Source organism: Desmodus rotundus, chromosome 4 (genome assembly GCF_022682495.2).
Source record: "Desmodus rotundus isolate HL8 chromosome 4, HLdesRot8A.1, whole genome shotgun sequence".
NCBI lineage: Eukaryota > Metazoa > Chordata > Mammalia > Chiroptera > Phyllostomidae > Desmodus > Desmodus rotundus.
In genome coordinates this window covers 58104807-58132758 of record NC_071390.1, presented here as the reverse complement: position 1 = coordinate 58132758, position 27952 = coordinate 58104807, and the positions used below count along the sequence as shown (strand labels likewise).

Sequence of the window (27952 nt, the reverse complement as noted above, 5' to 3'; positions counted from 1 at the left end):
CAAGCATTTTCACTTTTCCATATATAGGAGTCACTCAGGAGCAAGCTCTGACCAGTCAGAGGGAGTGATACATCCACATTCAGTCCCTCCCTTCTCATTCATCCTCACCTTACTCTCGAATGCTCACAGGCAGTTAGGCAGAAGTGCTCCCTGTGGTCCTGCCAGAGACAAGTCTGTTAAGTTTAAAGAAAAAAACAGAGGCAAAGTAACAGTCTTAAAATCGTTGCCTTGAAGAAGCTGAGTGGAGAACTGTGAAAAGATGAATGGACCAGTGGATGGCTTGTATGACAATTCTCTAAGTGAAGAAGGAGCCTTCATGTTCACATCAGAATCTGTGGGAGAGGGACACCCAGGTAAGTAGGTTGACCGAGACCGAAGGTGAACTGTACTGAGTGAGTCGCTTTTACTAGAAGTCTTGAAACAGTTTGTGTTAGTTAGTATAAGGGATCTCTGGAGGAACAATATGAAGTATTTTTACTCTATAGTTTTGTGAAACAGTCACTCATATGCAAATGATAAATTGTAAGTTAATGAAGCTGAGGGTTCATGCTGTCACCATCCTGGACATCTCAGCAGAGTGGGGCTGTGACAGAGAACATGCAGCTGGTTGTCTAAAGATAATCATGGACATAAAATATGTCATTAGATATAAATATTTTATGTATTTTTTGAGTAAATCTTTAATTTGTTATCAATGAGCAACTTAAGTCAACAGAGAAGATTCCCTCAAATAAGATTGTGGGTCACTAAGTTTTTCATGTAAAGCACATATAGTTTGTTTATTGATTTATTTATCTTCATCTGACATCACTTTTTCATTGCTTTTAAAGAGAGGGGAAGGAAGAGAGAAACATTTATGTAAGAGAGAAGCATCAATTGGTTGCCTTCCTGTGCATACCTCAACTGGGAATCGAACCCACAACCTTTTGCTTACATGGATGATGCTCCAACCAACTGAGCCACACTGGCCAGGACCAAAAGCACATGTAGTTTAGAAATAAATGGTAGTGCATTCTAATAGGTGCTGAGATTGATCTCTAGGTTCTGGAAGTTTCAGATATGTTATCTAAAAGAAGTAAAGATGACTTCTTAAAGAGGAAGAAAATTCAAGCATTTTTTTTCTTGGTCCTTGAAAGGTAGGGAGACTGTGATGTGGGGAAATGAGAGAGGCTTCTGTGGTGACAGTGAAGACCATAATCAGAGCCTCAAGTTTTAGTGGTTCTCAAGCTTCAGAGTAAAATGTGAGTGTTGTGCCCCACCCCCAACCTTTCTGATTTAGCAGGTCTTGGCTGAGGCTCGAGAACCTGCATTTTGAATAGGTTCCCAATCTGCTGGTGGTGTGAGAAACACACTTTGCGACCATTGTTCTGGGAAAACCCCAGGGGCCTAGACACACTGATTTATGTATTTAAGTGCTTCTTCAAAATTCATTTGAGTAGTTGAAGTTTTGGGTAACTTCCCACCAAATCTACCTTTTTTCTTCATCCTCCTCATTCTTGTTCTTTCTCAAAGAGATTTAACTTCTGTACCTTGTAACTCAGCTTTAGATATCTCAGAATACACTACTCCTTCCATGTGCTTTAGTTAGTGGTTCTCAACGGGCAATTTTGTCCCTTTTCACCTAAGGGCATTTCAAAATGTCTAGAAACATTTTTGGTTATCAGAACTATGGGAGGGGGTTGATATACGGCCATTTAGTGGGTAGAGGCTGGACATGTTTCTAAACATCTTGCATGCACAAGACCATCCCCCCACAACAAAGAACTTTCCAGCCCCAAAGGTCAATAGTGTCACTGTTGGGAAACCTTGGGTTTTGTACGTGACTTACCTGAATTCAATGTAAATAGTCTCTCTTATTATGCATAGTTTTGTAAAGCTTCTAGGCTCACTGTACTCAAAATCTCAGATCCATTGCTATATCTGGCAAATTCTGGACAGCTCCTTAGCTTTTGAAGGCCATGCATAGGTTGGGATTTGCTCCGCCTAGAGGAAATGGGTTGTTTTGGCCTGAAGTAGCCAGTGTTCCCATGGTACACACAGCAATGTGCTCAATGGACAGAGAAGGAAAATTCCAGCCAATCTGGAATTTTCTCTACTGAATGGCAGACCTTCAGTTTGTCTGATTCCCCTTTCACTTGCCAGTAAAAATTAACTGTCCTCATAACTAAGTCAGTTTTCCTAAGGTTTGGTGACTTTCTGCTTGTTACTCCAGTGCTAAATTCCTCTCCACCGAAAATATGAAATTAATGCTTCTTTTTTAACTTCCAAGAAAACTAACTATTGGCTATCTTAAGGCTACTAAGTCACAATGATAAAAATTTCCAAAGCCTAAAGAAAGAGTTCTGAAGGGCCTCCTTAGATGTTGTCTTAGTCTGTCAAGCTAACTTGATACCCTTTCTCAACTCCAGCTTTATCCCTAATATCCCTTATCCCATTTCCCTGTGTGCACTGGGGCCATGTGACCTGTGTCCTTTCAATAAGTAGAGTCATCATGATCAGCATGTGAGTAGCTCCTAAGAGTCCTGATGGGTAAGCCTAAAGCGGGTATTTCAGCAGCAGGAGGCCCGTATTGGTAGGGGTACACAGAGGCTATGGACTCATACAAACTTAGATTTACAACCAGATCTACCACTGCAGGCAGATAGATAGAAAAACTCTAATGTGTGTGTGTGTTTTTCTTTTTTAATTTTTCAATTACAGTTGACATTCAATATTATATTAGTTTCAAGTGTACTTCATAGTGGTTAGACATTTATATAGCTTACAAAATGATCACCCCAATAAGGCTAGTACCCATCTGACATCATACATAATTATTACAATATTAATAGTTCCCTATTACTTTATTCCCTATGCTGTACTTTACATCCCCATGTAAAGTTACTACCAATTTGTACTTCTTAACCCCTACCCCTTTTTTACCCAGTACCCTAACCCCCCTCCCTTGTAGCAACCATCAGTTTGTTCTCTGTATCTATGAGGTTTTTTTTTCTGTTTTGTTTGTTTATTTTGTTTTTAGATTGCAGATATTAGTGAAATCACATGGTTTTTGTCTTTCTCTGTCTGACTTAGCATAATACCCTTTAGGTGCAACCATATATTTAATAGGACTTTCTGAAAGGAAAAATTGGGGAATTCACTTTTAATGGCAAATTAACATTTTAAATTATAGACCTTAATTAAGACCTTAATTATATGTGTTTTTGAGAGAGCTGCTTGATTCTGGATCCAAATTCTTAATTTAAAAACTTAAAAAAATAAGAGAAGTACGTGGAAACTTTCAGAGATGATAGATATGTTTATTACCTTGATCCGGTGATGGTAACACTAGTGCATACATATGTCCAAACTCACCACATTGGGTATGTTAATTATATGCAAAGTTTTCACAGACCAATTATATCTCAATAATTCTGGAATAAATCTTATTAATTTATTAAGAGCACACTCTGGTTATTCTTGAACACTAAATGAATGTAGTATGTATAAATAGATATCACTTTTATTTCTGAATTTGTGAACATGGGCAGTTCACATAACCCCAGAGCAAGAGCAGATTTTTCCATAGTGCTGTTGAATGGTCTACATGCTCATCCATGTAGAGTCTTTAAGGCACATACAGAACAAGGTCGAATGCCAGGACGTGCTGAACTCTTGTCGGTACTACCTTGACTGACTGAGGAGGTCAAAACCAGCTGTTAAAACATCCAGTCTTTAGGAGGCTGAGTGACCGTGGGAGGATGTGAGACCTGCTTGTGGAAATGTTCTGCAAACAGCAATGATGTACAGAGGTTCTCTCACAGAGTCCTTCTGGGTGGAGTTGTGGAACTAGGTGTGATGTTTTACAGCCACACACTGCATCTTGTGGAACCTGCAGTACAGTGCATCTGCGTGTCCCTTCTGATTTTACATCTTGGCACCTAATCTCCCTGATGTTTTTGGCTACTTTAATTCCCATATCCAGGACTCTTCTAGATCTTAGAATTAAAAGGGATATGTTGAGGAATGAGAGACTTTTTAGTTTGAAGAATGTATGTGTGTTTCTTTTTTTTAGAGAATTCTATGATTTTATACATCATACAAAAGTAGGCAGACACAGGAAGAAATCAAAATTCCAAAAAATTTCTAACATTTTAAAAAAGTATACTCTTAGGTATATTTGATATATAAACTGAGAACATATTTGATTATTTTAACATCACAGTTTGTTATACCTAATATTTCTGTGATTCTTACACATGTGCATTCCTTTTCAGACAAGATCTGTGATCAGATCAGTGATGCAGTGCTAGATGCCCACCTCAAGCAGGACCCCAATGCCAAGGTGGCCTGTGGTAAGAAACACCTGAGCCCTTCCTGCAGGAGACATAAGTTGCTGAGTTGGAACCTTTTGCCTGCATTGAAGCTCCCATCACAGCAGAGAGTTGGGAGGGCCAGGGGATGATTAAGTGTACTCCTCTCACTTTACTAAGTGGGTAGTGGATATAACTGAATCAGGGTCTTGGCCAAGGTCACAGGTAGGCGTGCCTACCATGGAGACCACAGACAGCCTCGCTTTCTTCACTATCGGTGCCCTACACTGTCTGCTGCACAGAGCAATCTTTCCTTCTCCAGTGCCATCCCAGCCCCTGTATAAGAACTAGGGCCCTGTGCCTCTCTGAGGTCAGACTTCACCCTAGTATCTCTGTAAACAGCTGGAGAGAAGGCTGGCCTGCCTTGATTCCTTGTTCAGGATCTCACTCCCTAAATCCTGCAGTGGAGTTTTAGCAGTAAGAGAGTGGAAGAGCTCCACATATGTTGACCTCATTCTATATGATAACTATATACAATCATTGTCTCATTTTAATCCTCACTGCAGTCTTATCATTATTTTCATCTAACAGTTGAGGAAACAAACAGAGAGAAGCTAACTAAGTTGTTTAAGATCACACGAGTAGTAAGTACTTGGTATGAAAACTCAGGTGTAACCAATTCTATCCAAAATGTAGTTCTCCTGGCATATGAAGATGGTCACCAACTGTGCTGGAGTTCACTCTTTTTATTAGCATTATTTTCTGTCTAGAATCCATTCCTTGTAAGGTTCCCTGTGAGTCTCTTTATCAGCACTGTTGGCACGTGGCCACTACCTTTCCTCCTTCCCTTCCAGAGACAGTGTGTAAGACAGGCATGGTGCTGCTGTGCGGGGAGATCACCTCTATGGCCACGGTGGACTACCAGAGGGTGGTGAGAGACACCATCAAACACATTGGCTACAATGACTCTGCCAAGGGTAAGGGCAGGGTCCCTGTCTGAATATGTGTTGGTCTCTGCTGAGAGAGCCCCCGATGCTGAGTCCCACTGGAGGCTCTGACTTCTGAAAGTGCATATATCACCAGGGTGAAAACATTCCTAGATCTGCCTATCAGGGACCAGTGGTCAAAGTCTCCTACAACAGATTGGCAGACCAGGTGACGGTGCCCCATTGAATAGCCTGTGCCCATCCATCGTTAACTCTGTTCTTGTTTAATGTACTGCCTTCTTGGAGCTTTGGGAGGAAATAAGCTGTGAGGAAAAGAAGTTGCCCTCTGTTGGGGTCCTCTCCTTTGCTGGGCATTGGTGATGGTCTCTTTGTACATGTCATCGAAATTAACTATTTGAAGGACTCTGCTGTACTTCTTATGCAGATAAGGAAATTGAGGCTTCAAGATGTAACTAACTTACTTAAGGGGACACAATCAGTACAGTACATGGCTGCCCATTTGGGACTTCTGTGCTTTCCGCTAAACTGTGCTGCTTCACATTATGGACAAGAAGATGACAATTCAGAACTGGTACTGATAACAGGCAAAGGAGGCAGGCTGGCCCAGGTTGGCACTAGTGGTAGGCAGTGAGGGAGTCTACAACCCAGGGAAGGGGCAAGGGCCCTGGTAGGAATGCAGGAGGAGCACTGTGGTCAGCCATGGGTGAGAACTGGAAGGAACAGAGGGCCCTGTGAGTAGGCAGGCCAGTGAGACACCCCACGTGGAGGGGCATCAAAGGACAGATGTGAGGGCTAGCTGCTGGGAGCCAGTGCCTTCTGACATCCCACTTACTTCTTATTTAGGGTGATGTGTGGCATCTTTTTGGGTCAAGGCAGGCTGGGATGACATGCCACACATTTATAAGTGAGAGAGCTGCTCACCATTTGAGGCACAGACACACACTTGGTGATGCCACTTTCTGACTCACCTGAACACGTGAAAATATTGAATGTTACACAAGAATCACTGGGAAGAGAACCAGTGAGTGCAGGTCAGTTCTCCTAGTGAGGACATGGGGCATTCATATAGGCAACACATTGTCCCAGAGCAATAGCTTCCTGATATGTGGCCATCTTGAGCCTCCACTCTGTTCTGCCATACATTTAGACCTTATTTAAGAGCACACTTTGTTCTGTTAGGGATCAGGCAAATTCCCAGGAGATAACATCCCCAGTCTTAGAAAGGAAAAAGCTCTGCTGTTGACTAACGTTTCCATGTGCTGAGCTGGTTCATGTGCCTGCACCAAAAGGGCCCCATGCGCCGCCCTGTTCACTGTAGCAAGGACACAGGCTCACTGTTCTTCACAGTGCTTTGCTGCTGAGCCCCTGGGCTCACCGCCCTTTCCAAGCCCTGCTTCTCCCTTTAGTTCCCTAAACTACATTTTTTCAAATCGCTTGAAGCCCTTGATTGATTTTTAGCATTAAGGAGATTCATTATTTAGACAGAATGATTAGACAAAATGCAAAATATTTAATGAAAATTGGTGAGTCTTTGGAAGCTCTCTCAAGGTTGTTCATTAGTTTGTGCCTTCAAAAACATTCATTGGGAGCAGGAGACAGCCCAGGACAGAGGTGGCCTGATATTCCCAGAGTGGGGCACTGCTTGGCATCAGATGGCACAGCATGAGGTGCCAAGTAGGGAGTTGGTGGCATAGTGAGCAAGGAAGAGCTGTGGGAGGGTCCAGAGATATTGACTGAGAGCTATCTGATTGGGGTATGTGGGAATAGGGAGTCGGAGGAGGAGCATTCTAGGCAGAGAGACATGGGGGAGGTAGAAGAGTATGTTGCCTTTAAGGCTACACCCAAGTTCATGTTGGCTGGCAGAGTCCACCTGGCAGGGGCAGGGTGGAACTGAGGAGTTCAGGTTTACTTCATTGGTCAGTAGGTCCTCTCTTGAAGCATGTACATAGGTTGGATCTGAGTTTGTTGGTTTGTTTGTTTGCTTGCTTTAGTTAGTCCACTCTAGCACCATAGGTAGGAGAATAGACTGGAAAGGAGGTACCAGTTAGTCAGCTTGTCACTAACACTTAACCCTGTGGTGGGGCCCCTGTTTGCTTTAGCTCCTCATTCACACAGTTGCAGTCCCTAAGCTGAGGCCTGCACAGTTGGAGAACCAACAGGAAGAAGAACGCACTGTCTGTGCACAGCACTCCCTCCTGGGGTGCCTTGGGCTGGGCTGCTGTGAGCCCAGACTTCCCTGGCCCAGTCCCCAGCCTGCTGCACCTGGTCTGGGCAGAACCAGCTTCCATCCCTATGCCTGAGCTGTGGGGATGGGCAGACAGGGCTTCAGCCTCCAGATGTGTGCTTCTTCCTTTTGGCTCAGAATCTCAGGATCAGAGGACTCTGTCTCTGGGAGCCTCTTTGAGTAGTTCATGTACACTTTATTTGTTCAGTATGTTTAATACACATGCACCTTGCATTACAATGGGATAACATCCTGATAAACCCTTCATAAGTTGAAAAATATCATAAGTCAAAAATGCACTTAATATACCTAAACTATGAACATCACAGTTTAGCCCAGCCTGCCTTATGTGTGCTCAGAATGCTTACATTAGCCTACAGTTGCACCAAAATCATCTAATCCAATGACTATGCTGTAGAGTGTGGGCTGTTTACCCTGGTGACCATGTGGCTGACTGAGACTGAGCCTCGCTGCTGCTGTCCAGCTTCATGAGAGCATATCATACTGAATAGTGATAACCCAGGAAAAGATCAAAATTCAAAATTTGAAGTATGGTTTCTATTTAATGCGTATCACTTTGGCAACATCATAAAGTTGGAAAATCCTAAATTGAAGCGTTATAAGTCAGGGACTATCTGTACTTGGATTTGGCTCATATCTGGGCTTCTGCATGGCAGTGTTAGAAGGGCCCTGGGTTTTCACTCAGTTTAGTAATTTTCTTTTCTTTTTTTTTTTCTTTTTTTTTTTTTAGTTTAGTAATTTTCAACCTGAGTCCTGGGAGGTACCTGTGGGAGAGCCCAAGGGGGCAGGGCCATGAGTCACCCACCTTCTCATCAGCCAAAGCAGCTGTAGTTGTTATCTGGTTTGTATGTATACAGCAGTTCTATGTAGGACATAATTTCTAATCAAAGTATAATTTAATCCAGTAAAATGCGCAGTGCAGAATTTTCTCTAACTAAAGAATTTTACCTCATGGCAAGCATACATGGCCTTCCCCATTCTGGGCACCAGCCCTGGGCCCTGACAGATCCCAGCTAGTTAGAGACCACCATAGCAGTGCTAAATGCCATGTCAGGAATGGAGCAGTTGACCAGGAGGCTTACAACCACCCTGTGTCTGACATGTGTTCCCATTCAGACCTGTTTTCTCTTCTGCCTAGGCTTTGACTTCAAGACCTGCAATGTGCTGGTAGCTTTGGAGCAGCAGTCCCCAGATATTGCCCAGTGTGTTCATCTAGACAGAAATGAAGAGGATGTCGGGGCCGGAGATCAGGTAACTGAACACTGAGCATGGGCGCTGGGTCAGGACATCCGTGCAGTGCAGCCTCCCTTGGCCCTGGCCCTGACATACACTAGGGAAGTTCCTAAATGATGGGTTAATCTCACTGTGGGGTGACCCCTAGTCCTAGAGGATTGTAGGGAGGCACATGCCTGGAGTAAGCTGCACACCCCTACTTCAGGGTAGTGATGTGAGGACCCAACTGGCTGTGGAAGGTTGTGGTTGCTGGTGTGAATTTGAGCTCATCTCCCCCTTGTAGAGGGTTTTGGGCATCAGGGACCGTACCTTCCCCTCCACAAGTGCCCAGTGTAAATGTGCGTGTACGAGGCACCTAATATAGGTTGGAGTGCAGCAAAGCTTTGGATTTGAAGGAAGTTGTCCTGTGTCTAAAGTGGTCGTTGCTCAGTTGGCTCTCTCCCTTGCCGCAGGGTTTGATGTTCGGCTATGCCACCGATGAGACAGAAGAGTGCATGCCGCTCACCATCATCCTTGCTCACAAACTCAATTCCCGGATGGCAGACCTGCGACGCTCCGGGGTGCTGCCCTGGCTGAGGCCCGACTCGAAGACTCAGGTGAGTCTTTCCTTTGCCTCCTTGGGAGCTCCAGACATACACTTTAAGTACAGTCAAATTCTCCTGATTCTTGTTCCTATTTTTTCTCTTTTATTTATTTTTTAAAAATTATTTCATTGTTGTTCAATTATAGTTGTCTGCATTTTCTCCCCACACCTCAACACCACCCCAGCCAAACCCACCTCCCTGCCCTGCAACCACCCTCCCTCTTGGTTTTGTCCATGTGTTCTTTATAGTAGTTCCTGAAAACCCTTCTCCCCACTGTCCCTTCCCCCCTCCTCTCTGGCTATTGTTAGATTGTTCTTAACTTCAATGTCTCTGGTTACATTTTGTTTGCTTTTTTCTATTGTTGACTATGTTCCAGTTAAAGGTGAGATCATATGCTATTTGTCCACCACCACCTGGCTTATTTCACTTAGCATAATGCTCTCCAGTTCCATCCATGCTGTTGCAAAGTGTATAAGCTCCTTCTTTCTGTCTGCTGCATAGAATTCCATTGTGTAAATGTACCATAGTTTTTTCATCCACTCATTTGCTGATGGGCATTTAGGTTGCTTCTAGTACTTGGCTATTGTAAATTGTGCTTCTATGAACATTGGGGTGCATAGGTTCTTTTGGATTGGTGTTTCAGGGTTCTTAGGGTATAATCCCAGCAGAGGAATTGCTGGGTCAAAGGGCAGTTCCATTTTTAGTTTTCTGAGGAAATTCCATACTGTTTTCCACAGTGGCCACACCAGTCTCTGATCCAACCAACAATGTACTAGGGTTCCCTTTTCTCCGCATCCTCTCCAACATTTGTTTGTTGATTTCTTATGATGGCCATTCTGACTGGTGTGAGATGGTACCTCATGGCGGTTTTAATTTGCATCTCTCTGATGGTTAGTGATGCTGAGCATCTTTTCATATGTCTCTGGGCACTCTGTATGTCTTCCTTGGAGAAGTGTCTGTTCAAGTCCTTTGCCCATTTTTTAATTGGGTTGTTTGTCTTCCTGGAGTGGAGTCATATGAGTTCTTAATATATTTTGGAGATCAGGCCCTTGTGGGAGGTGTCATTGGCAAATATGTTTTCCCATACTGTTTGCTCTCTTTTCATTTTAATGCTGTTTTCTTTAGCCGTGCAGGAGCTTTTTATTTTGATGAGGTCCCATTTGTCTATTCTTTCCTTTATGTCCCTTGCTTTAGGGGACATGTCTGTGAGGATGTTGCTGCGTGGAATGTCTGAGATTTTCCTGCCAATGTTTTCCTCTAGGAATTTTATGGTGACAGGACTTATATTTAAGTCTTTTAACCACCTTGAATTTATCTTTGTGTATGACGTAAGTTGGTGATCGAGTTTCATTTTTTTGCACATAGCTGTCCAGATCTCCCAACACCATCTGTTGAAGAGGCTATTTTTGCTCCATTTTATGCTCCTGCCTCCTTTGTCAAATATTAATTGACCGTAAAGACTTGGGTTTGTTTCTGGGCTCTCTGTTCTGTTCCATTGGTCTATGTGCCTGTTTTTATGCCAGTACCAGGCTCTTTTGATTACAGTGGCCTTGTAATGCAGTTTGATATCAGGTATTGTGATCCCTCCTGCTTTGTTCTTCTTTCTCAAAATTGCTGCAGCTATTCGGGGTCGTTTATGGTTCCATATAAATTTCTGAAATGTTTGTTCTATATCTGTGAAATATGTCGTAGGTACTTTAATAGGGATTGCATTGAATCTATAAATTGATTTGGGTAGTATGGCCATTTTGATGATGTTAATTCTTCCAACCCATGAGCATGGTACATGCTTCCATTTGTTTGTGTCTTCCTTAATTTCTTTCTTCAGTGTTGTGTGGTTTTCTGAATACAGGTCTTTTACCTCCTTGGTTAGGTTTATTCCTAGGTACTTTATTTTTCTTGTTGCTATATCAAATGGGATTTTTTCTTGATTTCTGTTTCTGCAGTTTCATTGTTGGTATACAGGAATGCCTTTGATTTCTGAATATTGACTTGTATCCAGCTGTTTTGCCAAATTCATTTATTAGGTCGAGTAGTTTTTGGGTGGAGTCTATAGGATTTTCCATGTACACTATCATGTCATCTGCAAACAGTGACAGTTTCATATCCTCCTTTGCAATTTAGATGCCTTTTATTTCTTTTTCTTGTTTGATTGCTATGGCTAGGACTTCCAGTACTTTGTTGAATAGGAGTGGTGAGAGAGGGTATCCTTGTCTTGTTGCTGATCTTAATGGGAAAGCTCTAAGTTTTTGTCCATTGAGTATGATGTTGGCTGTAGGTCTGTCGTATATGGCCCTCATTAGTTGAGGAGTGCTCCCTCTATTCCACTACAAAGGGAACCCTCTAATCCCTTTGTGGAGGGTTTTTATCATAAATGGGTGCTGTACCTTATCAAATGCTTTTCCTGCATCTATTGATATGATCAAGTGGTTTTTGTCTTTGCTTTTGTTTATGTGGTGTATTATGTTTATGGATTTGAAAATATTGTACCATCATTGAATCCCTGGGTGAATCCCACTTGATCATGGTGTATGATCTTTTTAATGTATTGCTGGATGCGGTTTGCCAATATTTTGTTGAGGATTTTAGCATCTATGTTCATCAGTGATATTGGCCTGAAGGTTTCTTTGTTTGTTATGTCTTTATCTGGTTTTGGGATTAGGATGATGTTGGCTTTGTAAAACAAGTTTGGGAGTCTTCCATCTTCTTGAATTTTTTGAAATAATCTGTGGAGGATGGGGGTTAGCTCCCCCTTAAATGCTCTGTAGAATTCTCCTGTGAAACTGTCTTGTCCAGGGCTTTTGTGTGTCAGAAGCTTTTTGATTATTGTTTCAATTTCATCAAGTGCTATTGGTCTGTTTAGGCTTTCTGCTTCTCTTCACTGAGTTTTGGAAGTTTATACTTTTCTAGAAATTTGTCCATTTCATCTAGGTTTTCATCTTTCTTGGCATATAGTTCTTCATAGTAATTTATTACAATCCTTTGTATTTCAGTGGTATCATCTGTAATCTCTCCTCTATCATTTCTGATTGTGTTTATTTGGCTCCTCTCTCTTTTTTTCTTGAGGAGCCTGCGTACAGGCTTGTCGATTTTATCTTTTCAAAGAGCCAGCTCCTGGATTCGTTGATCCTTAAAATTGTGCTTTTGATCTCTATGTCATTTAATTCTGCCGTGGTCTTGGTTATTTCTTTCCTTGTACTTGCTCTGGGTTGTCTTTGTTGTTGTTCCTCGAGTTCTTGTAGGTGTCAGGTTAGGTTGTTTATTTGAAATGTTCTATTCTTTTTAGGTAGGCCTGTATTGCTATGAATTTCCCTCTCAAGAATGCCTCTGCTGTGTCCCATAGGTTTTGGATTGTTGTGAGTTTATTTTCGATTGTTTCGTGAAACTTTTTGATTTCTTCCCTAATCTCGTTCTTGACCCATTCATTGTTTAATAGCATGCTATTAAATCTCCATGTTTTTGAGTGTTTTGGGTTTTTTTTCCTTGAGGTTGGTTTCAAGTTTCAATCCTTTATGGTCAGAGAAAATTCTTCACATGATTTCAATTTTCGTGTATTTGTCGAGGCTTGTTTTGTGTCCTGTCATGTGGTCTATCTTTGAAGTGTTCCATGTGCATTTGAAAAGAATGTATATTTTGTTTCTTTGGGATGAAAGGCTCTATATATGTCAGTTAAGTAGAGTTCAACTATGGCCTGGATCAATGGCGCAATATCTTTGTTGATATTTTGTTTGGAAGATCTGTCCATGTTTAACAATGCGGTGTTAAAATCCCCTAGTATAATTGTGTTGCTGTCTATATCTTTCTTGAATTCCACCAGGTTTTTCTTTATGTATTTAGGTGCTCCTGTTTTGGGTGCATATGTATTTATACTGTTTATGTCTTGTTAGTGGATTCTCCCTTTGAGTATTATGAAGTGACCTTCTGGGTCTCTCTTTATGCACTTTTTTGGAAGTCTATGTTGTCTGATATGAGTATTGCTACCCCTGCTTTTCTTTCCTGTGCATTTGCTTGGAAAATTTGTTTCCAGCCCTTCACTTTCAGTCTGTATAGGTCTTTTGTTGTGAGGTGGATCTCTTGTAGGCAACATATGTGTGGGTCATGCTTTCTTATCCATTCAGCTATTCTATGTCTTTTGATTGGAGCATTTAATCCATTTACATTTAAGGTTATTATCAATAGGTACTTATTCATTGCCACTTTTTTGTACCTGTGTTCCTCTCTCTTTCTCTTTTCCTTCCTTTCTGTAAAGCAGTCCATTTAGCATCTCTTGCAGAGCTGGTTTGGTGGAGGTATATTCTTTTAGACTTCTTTTGTCTGGGAAGCTCCTTATTTGGCCTTCTATCTTGATTTAAGCCTTGCTGGGTAAAGTAGTCTTGGTTGCAGGTCTCTGGTTCTCATTACTTGGAATATTCCTTGCCATTCTCTTCTGGCTTAGAGCATTTCCATTTAGAAGTCAGTTGCTAACCTTATTGGGGCTCCCTTGTATGTTCCATCCTGTTTCTCCCTTGCTGCCTTTACGATCCTCCGTTTGTCTTGGAAATTTGCCATTTTAATTATGATATGCCTTGCAGTGGGCCTCTTTGGGTTCCTCTTGCTTGGGACTCTCTGTGTTTCCTGGATTTGTTTGACTTTTCTCTCATCAGATATGGGAAATTTTCCATCATTACTTTTTCAAACAGGTTTTCTATCCCTTGCTCTTCCTGTTCTCCCTCTGGTATCCCTATTATACGGATATTATTACATTTCATGTTGTCCTGCATTTCCCTTGATCCCTCTTTACTGTTTCTGAGCCACTTTTCCTTTTCTTGCTCATTCTGGGTGTTTTTTTCTACCTTGTCCTCCAGTTCGCTGATCCGATCCTCTGCTGCATGGAGCCTGCTTTTGATTCCTTCTCCTGCGTTCTTCAGTTCCAAAATTGTATTCTTCATTTCCTCTTGGCCCTTGTTGATACTTCCTATTTCCTTTATCATGTTGATATCGTTTGCAGTGAGTTCATTGTAGTTTCCCTGTAGTTTTTGGTAATTCTCTGTGAGCTCATGAAGCTTCCTTATAACCAATTCTTTGAACTCAACATCTGATAGTTGACTTGCCTCATTTTCATTTAGCATTATTTGTGGGACTTCCTCCTTTCCTTTCATTTGGGGATTGTTTCTTTGTCTTTCCATTGTTTGTGAGACTCTTCCTGTTAGCCTCTGCTTCTTAAGTTGCTCTGTTCTGACCCCTTGGATTTATGGTGTAAACTTCTGTGGTAGAATACCTGTGAGATTCAGTGGTACAGTCTCCTTGATCTCCTGATCCCACTGATCTTGGGCTGTGGTTTATGTTGGCTATGTGTATGTCTTTGGTTTTTGGATTTGTTGTTGGGTCTTTCTTTGGTGGGTCCTTCCCACCAGCTGGTTATCTGAGGGTCTGTCTGTCCCCCACCTCTTGTTTTCTGTTGTGCAGGTGTGGGCAGGTTGTGTTGGTACTCGTTCTTCTGTGTATACAACGTTTTGAGGCTTCTCTCTTGCTCTTGTTCATTTGTTTGTTCTGAGTAATTTCTCCACTGTTTAGTTGTATTTCCAGATAGGTCGTGGGTTGAGTTAGTGTGACTTCCACTCCCTCCTTCACCTTCTTCTGTTCTTATCTGTTGGTGTTTCCTTTGTTGGTGGGTTTCCTCTTCCAGGAGGTATCCTGGTGTTCACAGCCTCTACCTACTCTTTTTTTTGTGATAGGTTGTAGGCGGAAGGCGAAATGGCTTAAGACAGCAGGAGTGTTTTCTATGACATGTAAAGTACCAGCCCTTAGAGAAGAGATAGTAGATCCTTTGGATATGTATAGGGTTGACTGTGATAGTTCACCCACCTAGCCACTTTTTAGAAAGTGTGGAAAGAAGATAAGACTCTTGTTGCAGGGGGGAAGGATTGTGAGTTGGATCTAGAAAGCTGTGAGCTTATGTGTGGTCAGATTATGAGGTAACGTGAGAGTAAAGGGTAGAAAATAGGTGTAATCTGTGAGAGAATAGAGTTCTCTTACCACACCAGTAATAGAGTTCTCTCTAACCACACCAGTAATAAAGTTCAGGAAACAGTGAAGTGGGCTGAGATCTGGGAAGGGCTCTGTGTAGTATTTACAAATGTATGGAACAGCTATTATTTACAGTGGTAGTGGAGCAACAATCATGACAGAATCTATGTGATCTGGGTAACTAGAATAGGGAGTATAGGTCCTAGAGTAGTGTGCTAATGGAACACAGTGAAGTGAAAGACAGTTAATTAACAATACATTATGAAAGAGACAACAAAGGGAACCAGTCAAATAATGCAATGTAACCAGCCAAGTGAAGAAAACTGTACAGAAAGAAGAGAAATACAAAATTACTAATAAAATGAGTGATGTAAGAATAATGAAAAAAATAATGATACAAATATACAATAAGTTGCAAGTTCTCTGGAGTAGCAAAGTGAAATTTGTTTCACTGTCTCAGCTGTTGGGATGCCCCCCTCTTTGGGTCCAACTCTGGTCTTTTCACAGTTCTGGTTTTATTGTCTTACTTGTGGGAATTAAAAAAAATAAGAAGAAGAAGAAGGAAGGAAGAAGAGATATAAAGGGAAAGAAAGAAGGAATAGAACAAGAAAGAAGGAAAGAGAGAAAGAAGGTATTAAAATAAAATAAAATAATAATAATAAAGAATTACTTAAAAAAAAAAAAACCTCCTAGTAGCTTCAAACTGACCAAGCCAATTTTGCTGGTCTTTTTGGCTGCAGCCAACTCAGGGGGCCTAGCCCAGCTCTTCTCAGTTCCTGACCAGCACTTGGGCAGCCACCAGCCCAGCTCTCCAGCAGCCCCCGGACCCACAGGTTCAGGCACTCACCCTCCTCGGGGCTATGGATTCTAGCCCAGTGCCTTCTGTGGTGCATACTCTCCCTGATGCCTTGGATGTGTTCCCAGAGGCCCTCTGAGGTATGCACTCTCTCCAGTGCTTCAGATTTGGGCTCAATGCCCCCCACAACCCCGAGGGAGTGCTGGGTGGCTGGGTGGAGAGGAGGCTGGAGCTGCTGCTGCAGGAGAGTTCCCCAAAGTGCCCCCAAGGGTCTTTTTCTTTTTGAGAAAATCCTCCTGCTCAATCCTACTGCTCCATACAAGGAAGGGCCTGTCCTCTCACACAGCCCACCTCTCCAGCTAGACTGAGGACTGTCTGGGTCAGGGCCCCACGCGGTCCAACTCTCAACAGTCTCTGTGTGTTTACCACACTTCGTCCTTCTTCCCCTCCCTGTGACTTCAAGCAACCAGATCTCTCTTGGTGCTGCTCAAACCTTGTTTGGCAGGGGAGGGAGAGTCCTGCAGCAGGCCTGGTGGGTGCGGTCCTGGGGCTGTAGTTGCACTGGTCCCAGCGTTGGTCCCAGGGACCTTTTTGTTCTGAAGCAATCCCCTTATCATCTGTTTTTTCAGTGTCCTCTATACTTTTTGGTCTCCTATCTTCATAAATGCTGGGGTATTGTTGGTTGTGTGCTTTGTTCCTCAGCAGATCAGCTAGGTGTTTCACCTGTGTGCAGGGGGAAGTGGACTCTGCTCCCACCTATCTCGCCTCCATCTTCCAGTCCCTTGTTCCTATTAAGATCAAAATATTCACTCTGGATACTCAGAGAATTATTGATTTTGAAAATAACTGTTTATTTGAAAAATATTTAGCTCTAGATGTTTTCTCTCCTCATCTTAGTATAAAAAATGTCAAAAGAACCAAAAAATGAAAAGAATTTTTTAAAGATTTTTTTTTGCCTTCTTAGCCTGTGTTGACCCTGGTTTTACAATTCCCCAATTCCTGCCACAAACTTCTCAACTGGTTTCAAACTTTTGGTCCCTGCCTTGCCACAAAGACAGGCCTCCACATCCTAAATGAGTCCTGAACGCCATTTGAACAAGGATTTTCTGCCTCTATCTGGTGCTCTTTTTCTTGGTTTCTCATAAAACCTCTTTATCTTTGCTGTTTCTGACCTGGCCCCTTGGGCTCTGACCATCCTGCTCCCTGCAGGGTTGAAATCCCCTCTGAAGTCTGTATTTGAAGGCCTACGGAGATGCAAGTGGTAGCACACCTGGAGGCCGCCTGTCCACCTTCCCTGTTCACAGCCTTCCCTGTTTAACCCTGACGACCTGGGTGGCCCTTTTCCTTGGGGTTCCTCTTCCACAGCCTCTTGGCGCTTCTTCCATACTCTCTCCCCTTCTGTCTGTGCTAGTGGATCCAATTTTCACCTCAGCTCACTCAATGCCTAAATCTTCCAGCTGCAGTTCTCTCCAAATCACCAGCCACATTTTTCATTCACTCTGCAAACAAATGTGCCCAAGAGCCAACTGTGTGCTGCTGCACTGTCGCCTCAGCTGAGTTGAGTTCCATGGAGGGCCACCTCTCCCCCAGGGCTGCTAGGCACCCTGTCTCCCCTCCACTGTTCCCTGCATAGCACCCCTCTGCTCCAGCCCATTTTCCAGGCCAGGGCCAGGAGCAGTGCCCGGCCTGCCCAGCCCTCCCAAGGGTTTTTCCTGCCAGGAAACTCCAGTTAATTTCCTTTGGGCTTCACTTCTAATTTTCTAATATCTGCTCTGATTCTTTTACAACTTTCTGCTTTCTACAGGGAAGAGGGAGACCCCACTTGTTATTCTGACATTCAGAGTTTTTTACAGTCTTTCAGCATTGCCTTCCTCTGCCTCCCTCATTCAGTCTTTGCTTAATCTATATTATTTTACTCATGCCCCCCTTGTTTCTTAGTGTTTTGCCCCTGTGCTTTCACCTTGAACATTACTTGGGTTTGTTCTCTAGTTCCCACCTGTCTGTCATTTGTCAGCCAAGTCCCTACCTCCTCATGGTTGCCCTGGGCACCACTGGACAGGGCCTTCTCTTGCCCCTGCACTTGGAATTTAGCTCATATGACTTTACAGCTCAGCATGGTGTGTGCGACTCATCCATTGCTCCAGCTGCACAGACATGTGTCCTCTTCACCCTGTGTGTAAGGCCACAAAGGGTGGAATGGGTATGTTGGCTGTACCTGTGGCCTAGAGGAAACCCTTCCTTGGGACTTCTAATGTGATTTCCATGCCCCCACAGTAGGTGGGTTGGAATCAGCAGCATTCCTCAGCTGTTGTTTGAGGTTGTGGGGCAGGAGAGCTCAAATGCGAGATCATGATGGTGCCAGAAGGAAGGAGTACATAGATGTTGGCATGCCCTACCCATCCTGTACTTGAGCTGTGTTGTGGGGCAGAGATTCACAGAAAAGGCAATCTCAGAACAGGGATGGGAGGAAGTGGAGGAGCAGCTGAGCTTTCCTTTTCCTTCTGTGAGATAAGGGCTGGAGCTCCACCTGTAGGCCCAGCTGAAGTTTAAAGGCTTTCTTTTTGCTTACTAATAGGTTTACCACCTGAGAAGGCAGCCAGGGAGGGCGAGGGTAGGGGTGGGCTCATTCAGGGTTTCCCTTCCTGCAAGGATACACTAAATTCTCTTTAAAATGCTACTTTGGCTACTAGAGTGGGCCTGGCTCCCCTGCCCTGGGCGGCCCCAAGCTAGCTGGAGGCGAGAGAGTACCAGTGTGGTTCTGCTGACAGCTTCTGGACCCACAGGCTACTTGCCCTGTAGTGGACACTGTGCTGGGGCCCACTGCTAGGCCGTCTTCTCTCTACCATATTGATAAGGGATTTTCATCATCTACCCAGTGTTGGCTGTGAACAGGACGAACCTTTCCACCTGAACAAATTCCTCCTGCTGATATGGAGAATTGAGTGGCGGCATGAGAGCTATTTTTGTACCCGCTTCAAGTTGTGATTTGCGTGGTGTGTTTTTCCCCTGATACGATGAGATAAGAGCCATGCTGGAGCCCTTTGTTCTGCCACAGTTCTGTGGTTCTGCAAGGACACTGCTTAGGGCTTGCAGCAAAGTGGGAGGTTGGGAAGCAGGGAGCAGTGAGCACAGGCCTCAGTGGCTCCTCAGAATGTGAGCCTTTTCCTGAGCCCACCCAAGGGGCAAATCTAGTCCTAGAGCCAGCCACAGGCCCTGCCCTTCTGGGAGCACCCCCAGCTCTTGTCCCCTCTCACAGGGCTCTGAGTGTGCACAGCCTAGCAGTTAAGGGTTGCTCCCAGTCCACAGATGTTTGTGTGTATCTGCCCATCTCACAAGGGTCAGGCTTCATGTGGGAAGGTTCTTTCTCTTCTTTTTTCTGGACCCCACCCTGTTGTTCTATGGGCCAGGCGGGACACAGAGTAAGAGTCTGACACAAATCCAGCGTTCAGTAGATATCTGAGTGTCTTGGGTTTGCAGAGACCTTGCCGAGGGCACAGGCCCAGAAAGGAAGGCACTGCTTGTGGCTCCGTGGTCCTGTCAAGGCCCTTGGGTGGGAAGAAGTGCTGTGAGTACCAGCCAGTGTCTCTACCAGGGCCATCCAGCATAGCTGCACTCCTGCAGACCCCATAAACTCCATAGTCCCTCTGGGCACTGCTCTTGTGGGTTCATACTGATTGGGTGGCAATGGGGCCTGTGGCTCCAGCATAGACCAAGAGGGTCTTGAGTGACAGCTTCCTGCTCCACAGAGCCCCGGCTACCAAGCCACACAGCTCCAGGTCAGAGTCTGCTTTGCTGGCTGTGTGACTTTGACCAAGGCATTTATATTCTGAAACCTCAGCTTTCTTGTCTAAAATGAGGCTAGTAACAGCTTCGCATAGCTTTCAGCACGGTTTCTGGCATACAGTGCATGCTCAGTTGATGCTAGTTTCTTTTCCCAGCCACATCTGCCATCTCCTTCCCTCTCACTCCACAAGCCCACAGTGCTCATGCTGCTCTCCTTTGTTACAGTCAGACCAGGCTGTGACATCAGGCTCTTATGCTCACTGAGGTATCAGTAAAGGATGGGGGAAGGGCACTGGGGAGAAGCATTTTTTTCTGTGCTGCTGTGGGAATGACACAAGCTTTTGGATCAGGCAGGGGAGGGTTTGGCTCTTGGGCTTTTCATGGACTGGCATGTGACTTAGACAAGTTGTTTCACTTCTCATAGGCTTGTTTTACTCATTTGCCAAGTGGAGATAACTGATAATGCCTGTCTTGCCAGAATGGCTTAAATATTAATTGATAATGCACAGAATGGGCATGAACTGGCCCATGCTGATGGAAGTTATATTAGATCTCAACCTATGGCCTGATCTGCAAGGGTCCTGTGGGCAGGTTCCATCCCTCAAGGTGCTCTCTGCTTCTCTTTCATTTACCAAAACACCCAGAGCTAGCAGTCACAACTGGCAGCTCACTCTGTCTCAGCTCCTCTGATCTGAGCCCATCTCACTTTGTCTCCATAGCCAGGAAGTCTGCTGGCTCTATATGCTTCCAGAGCTCCTCCACTGAGAGTCTGGGACAACGGGCATGTGGCCCATAGACTCCTGTGTCCTTGGAAGGAGCCAGGATAGCTTGACCCTGGGCCATAGAGAGTCAAGAGAGAGCTTTGGCCAGGGGACACTTGTTGGTACCCAGAACCCTTTGAAATAGCAGTAGAGGAGGCCCATGAGTCATAGAGAAGAAACTATAAATGCTGAAGTCTCCAAGTGGCAATAATTGTGGTCACAGGTGGGAATAGCTTATGCCTCATGCCCAGTGACCCAGAGCCCTGGACAACTATTCAAACACCAGCATGTGCCAGATTAACTTTCTTGAAGGCCCTTTGAAGACAAGAGGGCCCCTTGGTTCCTGGGAGCCCTTGCTGCCTCTGTGCCTAGCACTGATGTATCCTCAACTCAGGGCACGGCCTCATGATGTCTTCTCTTGCCCTTCTGAACAACAGGTGACAGTTCAGTACATGCAGGACAATGGTGCAGTCATCCCCGTGCGCATCCACACCATTGTCATCTCCGTACAGCACAACGAAGACATAACGCTGGAGGATATGCGCAAGGCCCTGAAGGAGCAGGTGATCAGGGCCGTGGTGCCGGCCAAGTACCTGGATGAAGACACCATTTACCACCTGCAGCCCAGCGGGCGGTTTGTCATTGGTGGACCCCAGGTATGTATGTCCTGGTCTCTGAATGAGGCCCTGATTTGTCTGTTACCTCCCCAAGCACAGAGACTGTAGGAGGGGACTTTCTGTTACTGAGCCCGGTCTGGCCTTGGACAAAATGTGAAGTCAGCTCACTCTCTGTGAGGCTTGCTGTGTACTGGGGACATGTCCCCAGGATTCTTCCACTAGTGCTGTCCCTTCTACTCCAGACATCCCACATTTGATGTCATACTTGCCCAAGCAGCTGCTGCCTTACCTGTTAATGTGCTAACTTACCATTGCAAATGACTGACTTTTACCAGGTGGCACCTACCAGGTCTTTGCCAGAGACCTGGTCTTTACCTTCAACTCCTGTGGGCAGCAAGACGTGAAAGTTTATTATGTGTGGACATCTGTTGCCCCCTTCCTCCTGTCCCACAGGAGTGAGAAAGTGGAGATAAGCACAGCACTTCTGTGAGGCTGCTGACGTCTGCCAGGGACCTCAGTGGTGAATGTGTTGCCACAGAGCAGAACACCCATAACAGGTCCTATGACCAAATGTTGTGCAGACACACACTTTGAAAGAAAGGTCAAGTTCGTTATATTTTCAGCAGGACTCTCAAGGCTAGAAATATAAGTGAATGATGGATCTCTAAGCAGGGTGAATAGTATGCACTTTTCTCAGATCATTTAACATAGAGCCCCTGCCACCTTTTCAAACATCTTTACTGACTGGTGTTGCACAGAGCAGACACATGAGGAAATGAGCAACATGCCATTTACTGGATGGCACCAGTGAGGGCCACAGCCAAGGGTGTGTTGATTACAGTGCAGTTTCCTCCTGCAGTTGGATTTTTCCACTAGGATTGACTTATAAAAGCAAAGGTATTGGGAATGGGCCATGACCCCAGCTGGCTCATTATTTGTACTTTCTGATGAGGTTCTGACGCCTACCTGACTTCTGTAGCTGGTCAGTGACTGATCTGGAATTAGAGCCAGTGTTTCTGGCTGAGTCCTAGCCAAGAAGTCTTGGAAACATGCCCCCCGGCAGCTGCAGGGTACTTTCCAAGTTGTAGTCCAGCGGCCTTCACAGTGTTCCAGCACCCCGCCTCCCAGTCCAGCCATGTGGGGGCTCTGGTTCTCATCCCCACCCCCTCTGTTTCTTCCTTTCCCTCTGCAGGGCGATGCAGGTGTCACTGGCCGTAAGATTATCGTGGACACCTATGGTGGCTGGGGGGCACATGGTGGTGGGGCCTTCTCCGGGAAGGACTACACCAAAGTGGACCGCTCTGCGGCTTATGCTGCCCGCTGGGTGGCCAAGTCCCTGGTGAAAGCAGGGCTCTGCCGGAGAGTGCTTGTGCAGGTGGGTAAGACCCCACACCACTCTGACCCCACCAGCTCTGATGGGAAGGCCACATACTTTGCCAAAGGATGTGCCTCTGTGTGTGTTACATTGGGCACTGTGGCTAGTACCCTGAAAACGTGGGACAGTGAATAAAAATCTTCAGGGAGAGGGCCGTGCACAGAAACTGCCCACCATGAAGATGGCAGGGACTTCTAGGCAGACAGATGGGGGGAAAGTGTTGGCCAAGAGGTGTCTGGTGTGTGGTTCCAGCTGCCCTTCCTGAGGACAGGAAAGTTTCTGTGAGGAGTAGACCCCTGCTCAGAGGCTCTGGTTCCTGACCCTGGTCTCTTCTGGAAGGTATCCTATGCCATTGGGGTGGCTGCACCACTGTCCATTTCCATCTTCACCTATGGAACCTCTCAGAAGACAGAGAGAGAGCTGCTAGATGTGGTTAACAAGAACTTTGACCTTCGGCCTGGAGTCATTGTCAGGTAAATATGCCACCTTGCACTCCTAGCGGGACACACTCAGCTCAGCTGAAAGGGAAACAAGCAGGAGGGTCTTCGAGTTCTTGGCCCAGCACAATGCACAGCCCAAATGCAGTGTTCAAGTTGAGGGGGCTGTGTAAGATCCCTGCTGGCCCAGCAGATGCTGACTCCAGGTGGGAGGTCTTAGGAAAATAATTATAAGGCCAAATGGCTAAGAATTCAACTGACAAGTCTAGTCCCATCTGTTCTCATTTCTAACCCCATCCCTATTTTCAGGAGCTTGCTGACTTGATGTTGGTCTGGGTCAGGTTGGTGGGATGCAGAGGAAAAAGGCACTGCAAATCTAGAGTGCAATTCTGGTTCCTGATCAGGCTCTCCCTGAACCTCTGAGTCTGCTTTTCAAGGGCCAGTGACAGTCACCCCACAAGACATTGTATAGTGTAGACAGGAAACTTATGGGAAATTGCTCTGTGAGTGTGATAGGCTGTTACTCCTGTGCCTGAAATTCAGAGAAGGAAACTCTGCTTCTTTTCCACTGAAAATGACCCTTTCTTCTACTGGACATGCAGGGATTTGGATTTGAAGAAGCCCATCTACCAGAAGACTGCATGCTACGGCCATTTCGGAAGAAACGAATTCCCATGGGAGGTTCCAAAAAAGCTTGTGTTTTAGAGTGAGAAGCTGTACCTGGCCTTGCCTTGGGGGCATCTGGGCGGCCACATTCTTCTGCTCCAGGATCCCAGTGCTCAGCTCTCCTGGATCAAAGGCTGCTGACTGTGGTCAAGAGAGTGCCCTCCCCCCATCCCCACCCCACTGGGCAAGGCCTAGACCCTCTGATTTAGCCCTATCCTGTCATCATCATGAATGGCAGGAAGCAGGCAGTTTCCTGGTGCTGAGGGTCCGATCTCCTCATGAGGACAGTCACAATGTTCCCCTACCTCTCCCTCAGACAAGATGATGTTAATTTAATAGAAAACCTACCAAGAATAAATTCTCTCTCCTCCCCCACAGCCTGGACCCAGACCACATCACCCACCCCCTGGCATGTGCCAAGGTCAGTGCATCTCACAGATCTCTAGCCAGAGCCTTGAGTCAGGGCTTCACAAAGAGCCTCCCAGGTCAGGCATAAGAACAGGGGTTGCCATGGCCTAGGCACCCACAATGAGCAAGGGTCTGAGCTAACCGCTGATGCCATTTCTTCTTCACTGCAACATGATAAGGGGTCACCTTTGTTATCCCTGTTTATAAATGGGGATATGGAGCACTGACTGTGTAGGTAACTTTCACAAGGTCCCACAGCCACATGTGTTACGGCCTAGACATGAATCCAGGAGCTTTGACCAGGAGTCTGGACCCCACTCGACCCCCCAGTCTCCTTCCAGAAACAGGACTGAGCAATGACAAATCAGATTGAAGTGAGGCTGTGGCTTCTGTCCTAAAGACCTGAGGTTGCTGGGAATTAGGGGATTAACTCACTGACTCTTGGTGAGCCCTGAGCAATGATCTGAAAATTGAGGACAGAAACAAAGGACTGTTTATTTGCTTTATTTATATCAGAAGATAGTTCAGGGTGAGCTGGCTGGGCTGGAGTTTGGAATTTAGAACCAACCACATAACCCCAGCCACTGACCACTTAGGCACACGAAGGGCTGGACCTCATGTGAGAGCTGGGGTCTGTGATTCAAGTGTAGTCCAGTCCTATCTGGGCTTCCTGGAGTAGGAGAAGCAGCTCGTCCTAGCATGGGTGGTTTGAAACAAGGCTCTGGAACCCTGAGTCCTTCAAGTCTTTTTCTCCCTCTGGCCCTTTTGTAGCCCTGCAATCTCAATGCCATTAGAGTAAGTGGGTGAGGTCCTCACATCCTCCTGCCAGAGAAGCCAGTCCCAAGACCAAGATATCTGATGTTCAGTGGTGACCTAGGGGGCAGGGTTTGAATCCTAGTGGTGGACGAGTTGGCTGAGATGTCATGGGAGACTCTGCCTTTGCCAGGTGGCTTCTGGGTCTACTTCTGAGGGACCTGAAGCATCCTCAGTGCAATAGGGTCTTGGAAGCTGTATATTCACCTGCCTTTCCATCCATGGCCACCCACTCTACCAGTCCTCAGCCTCAGAAGCATCTCTACCTTCTTCCCAGCTCCCCAGACCACAGGCTCAGGTAGAGGCCTCCATGGGCCCCAGGAGAGCTCTGGGGACTGGGCTTATTTCCAGGGCACATGGTGCTGGTTCTAGCTGCAACAGGCAGCCCTAGATGCCTCACCTGGGAGCAGACCACCTGTTTCTAGGCTCTAGGCCTGAAACACAGAGACCCTCAGGCATCTCTTTCCATCAGGGGAAAGGCAGCTCCAGAGAAGAATAAGCCCAAATTACCATAAAATTCTAGAGCTTGTGTATGACATAGGAAGCTCTGGTCTTTCCAGTTACCCAGAAAGTCTCCAGTTCTTTTAGGGAGAGAGAGGCACAGCTTCGAAGGTGGCTGAGCTCCTCTAACTCAGGTTATATTCAAAGCGAAATATACCCTAGAGAAACAAAATCTTTTTTTTCTGTCAACATTGTTTATATAGAGCCTTTATTGGTTCTTGCTAGGACAGTGAATAAAGACCCACAGGGAAACTCTGAGCTTAGTTGGTTTTGTCTACAAACACTCTGAAACCTCCCCTTCAAGTGGCATCACCTGGCCCCCCATTCCTCAGCAAAGTGGGTGTCCTCCCTTGGCAGTCCCCCAAACAGGGGCTTTTGGTTCCTGGCCCCGTGGGGCTCACCCAGCATGGACTGAGTTTTCTCATGCACCAGCTACTATGCTGTCACTGCATTACCATTGTCATTCCATACCACATGCCACTGAGATAGACAGTCCTAGGAAACCCACATAATGTGTGGAGAACCTGAGGCCCAAAGAGGGTTTGGAATGTGACCAAGGACATCTGGCTGCCAGGTGGCTCCTCAGTCTTCAGAGTGCACTCTGATCACCATGTGTTGCTGCCCTTAGTCCTTGTTTATGGTTTATTCTCCTGTCCCTTCCTGCATGTTATGCATAGTAAGGCTGGCAGGAGGTGGGCTCTCAGGCAATATTTGTTGAATGGTTGAATAAGTGGAGTGGATCAGGGGTTTGGTCTGCAGAGAGATGAGCCAAGCCTGTAAATGGGTGTTTGTTTCCTTTTCACACATTCTGTGAGGAGAATTAACAGATGGTTATTTTTGTTAGAAATTGTCTCTGCAGTAGCCTCTGGAGATGTGGTCCTGAGGGCCTGGACAGAGCAGGTGGGGAGGTGGGACCTGCACTGTTTCTTACAAGCACACGATGGGGAGAGGGGTCACCTCTGGAGAATTGCCACGGTCCAGCTGAGGGCAAGGCCTGGGGAGGAGATTCTGACGTGAGAGAAGCTGACCCAAGGTGCCAGAAAGGGCGGATGTGCAGAAAAGACCTCAAGTGTGGCAGAGAGGAGGAGAAAGCCAAAGGCAGGAGGGTTCCTCAGTCTTGTTTGAGACAGAATCTGTGCCTTGAGAAGCCACTGCATGGGCTATGCAGTGAAATCTTTTTCCTAGGAAATAATACATATTTTTCAAACACCCATACAAACAAAAAACCTCACATGAAACACATCAAAATGCTTGCCTGTGGTGGAACATGGTAAATAAATGGGCTCCATGGGCATAAAGTCCAAATAATTAGTAAAAGCAAGTTTTGAGCCATGAAGCTCCAAGTGTTAAGATGGAGAGGGAACATCCAGAAGGGTAGGAGGAAAGCCAGGAGAGTAGGGGTGTCCTTGGAAGCCAGGTGAAGATACCATTTCTAGGATGAGGGAGGTGTCGCAGGTGTGAAATGGTACTGATGAGTTAGATGTGTGAGGCCTCAGAATGTGCATTGACTTTCACTTCGTGGAGGTCATTGGTGACCTGGGAAAGGGCAATCTGGTTAAGAAAATGTAAATATGGCCATATTCCCTACCCCGTTTGGAATCCTTTAGTGTCTCTGATACATTCTGAATAAAGGTCAGGAGACATGACAAAGCTGTGACAGCCCCGTGTTCTCGTCCATTGACCATCAGTTTACCCTCATTCTGGGCTTCATTCCCCACCTCCATTCCAGACTCCCTGCCTTCTTTAGCTTTCCCAAACAGGCTCAGCTGTTCCTGCTTAGGACCTTTGCATATGCCATTCACTCTGTGATGCTCTTCTCTCTTTGAATGGGTGCTCCAGCTCATCCTGTAGACTTCAGACAAAATTCCTACATTTCTGAAAAACTCCTTCCTTGATAACCTCCCTTTTCTATTCCATCCCACTTTTAGTTTCTTGTTCAGTGTTTAACACAATGTATAAATATGTGTTTCCTTTTTTAACCTCCTTGGGGGCCATCCCTCTCACGACTACTTCCACACCTGCCCACCCTCCCTTCTCTTCACAGGGTATTCCTCTGAAACATTTCAGTCTCAGCTTGCAAGTCACTCTGCAGAAAGGCACTCTCAAACATCCTCCATAAATTATGCCCAAAACCATCTTTATCTGGTACTAGGCTTTTGAAGGTCGAAATCTAAATTTCATGGTTAGAAGCTCTCCTTGGAGATCAGAAGTAATGTAAAAATCCTCTGTATTGCTACATCTCTTCAACTATACAGGAAATGCCATCCAGTGCAAAAAGTCAGGAAAAAAAGATACACAAATTGAATAGGAAAAAACAAAAGTGTCATTTAAAGATGACATGATTAGATACAAAAAATGTCAGAAGGATCCACCTACCTCATTATAATTAATAAATAACTTTAGCAAGCCTCTGGGATGTAAGGTAAATATTGAAAAATTAATTGCATGTTTATATATCTATAATAAACAGCTAGAAAATGGATAAAAA

At 45.2% G+C, this 27952-nt stretch overlaps 1 protein-coding gene across 1 annotated transcript; it reads left to right on the top strand.

The window, feature by feature from the left end:
- Window positions 1-39: 39 nt before the first annotated feature.
- Window positions 40-27952, top strand: MAT1A (methionine adenosyltransferase 1A). The gene is made up of 9 exons (XM_024561429.3): window positions 40-353; window positions 4257-4334; window positions 5147-5269; window positions 8623-8735; window positions 9170-9313; window positions 21085-21303; window positions 22457-22639; window positions 22979-23112; window positions 23679-27952. The coding sequence occupies exons 1-9, from the start codon at window positions 260-262 to the stop codon at window positions 23779-23781; spliced, it is 1191 nt and encodes a 396-aa protein (XP_024417197.1). The 5' UTR covers window positions 40-259; the 3' UTR covers window positions 23782-27952.

Bases quoted from the DNA above. Each gene is read 5' to 3' on its own strand.
- MAT1A (XM_024561429.3), top strand. From the start codon at position 260: ATGAATGGACCAGTGGATGGCTTGTATGACAATTCTCTAAGTGAAGAA. The intron at 4,335-5,146 runs GTAAGAAACACC...CTTCCCTTCCAG, and splicing joins CAATGCCAAGGTGGCCTGTG to AGACAGTGTGTAAGACAGGC. The intron at 23,113-23,678 runs GTAAATATGCCA...CTGGACATGCAG, and splicing joins CGGCCTGGAGTCATTGTCAG to GGATTTGGATTTGAAGAAGC.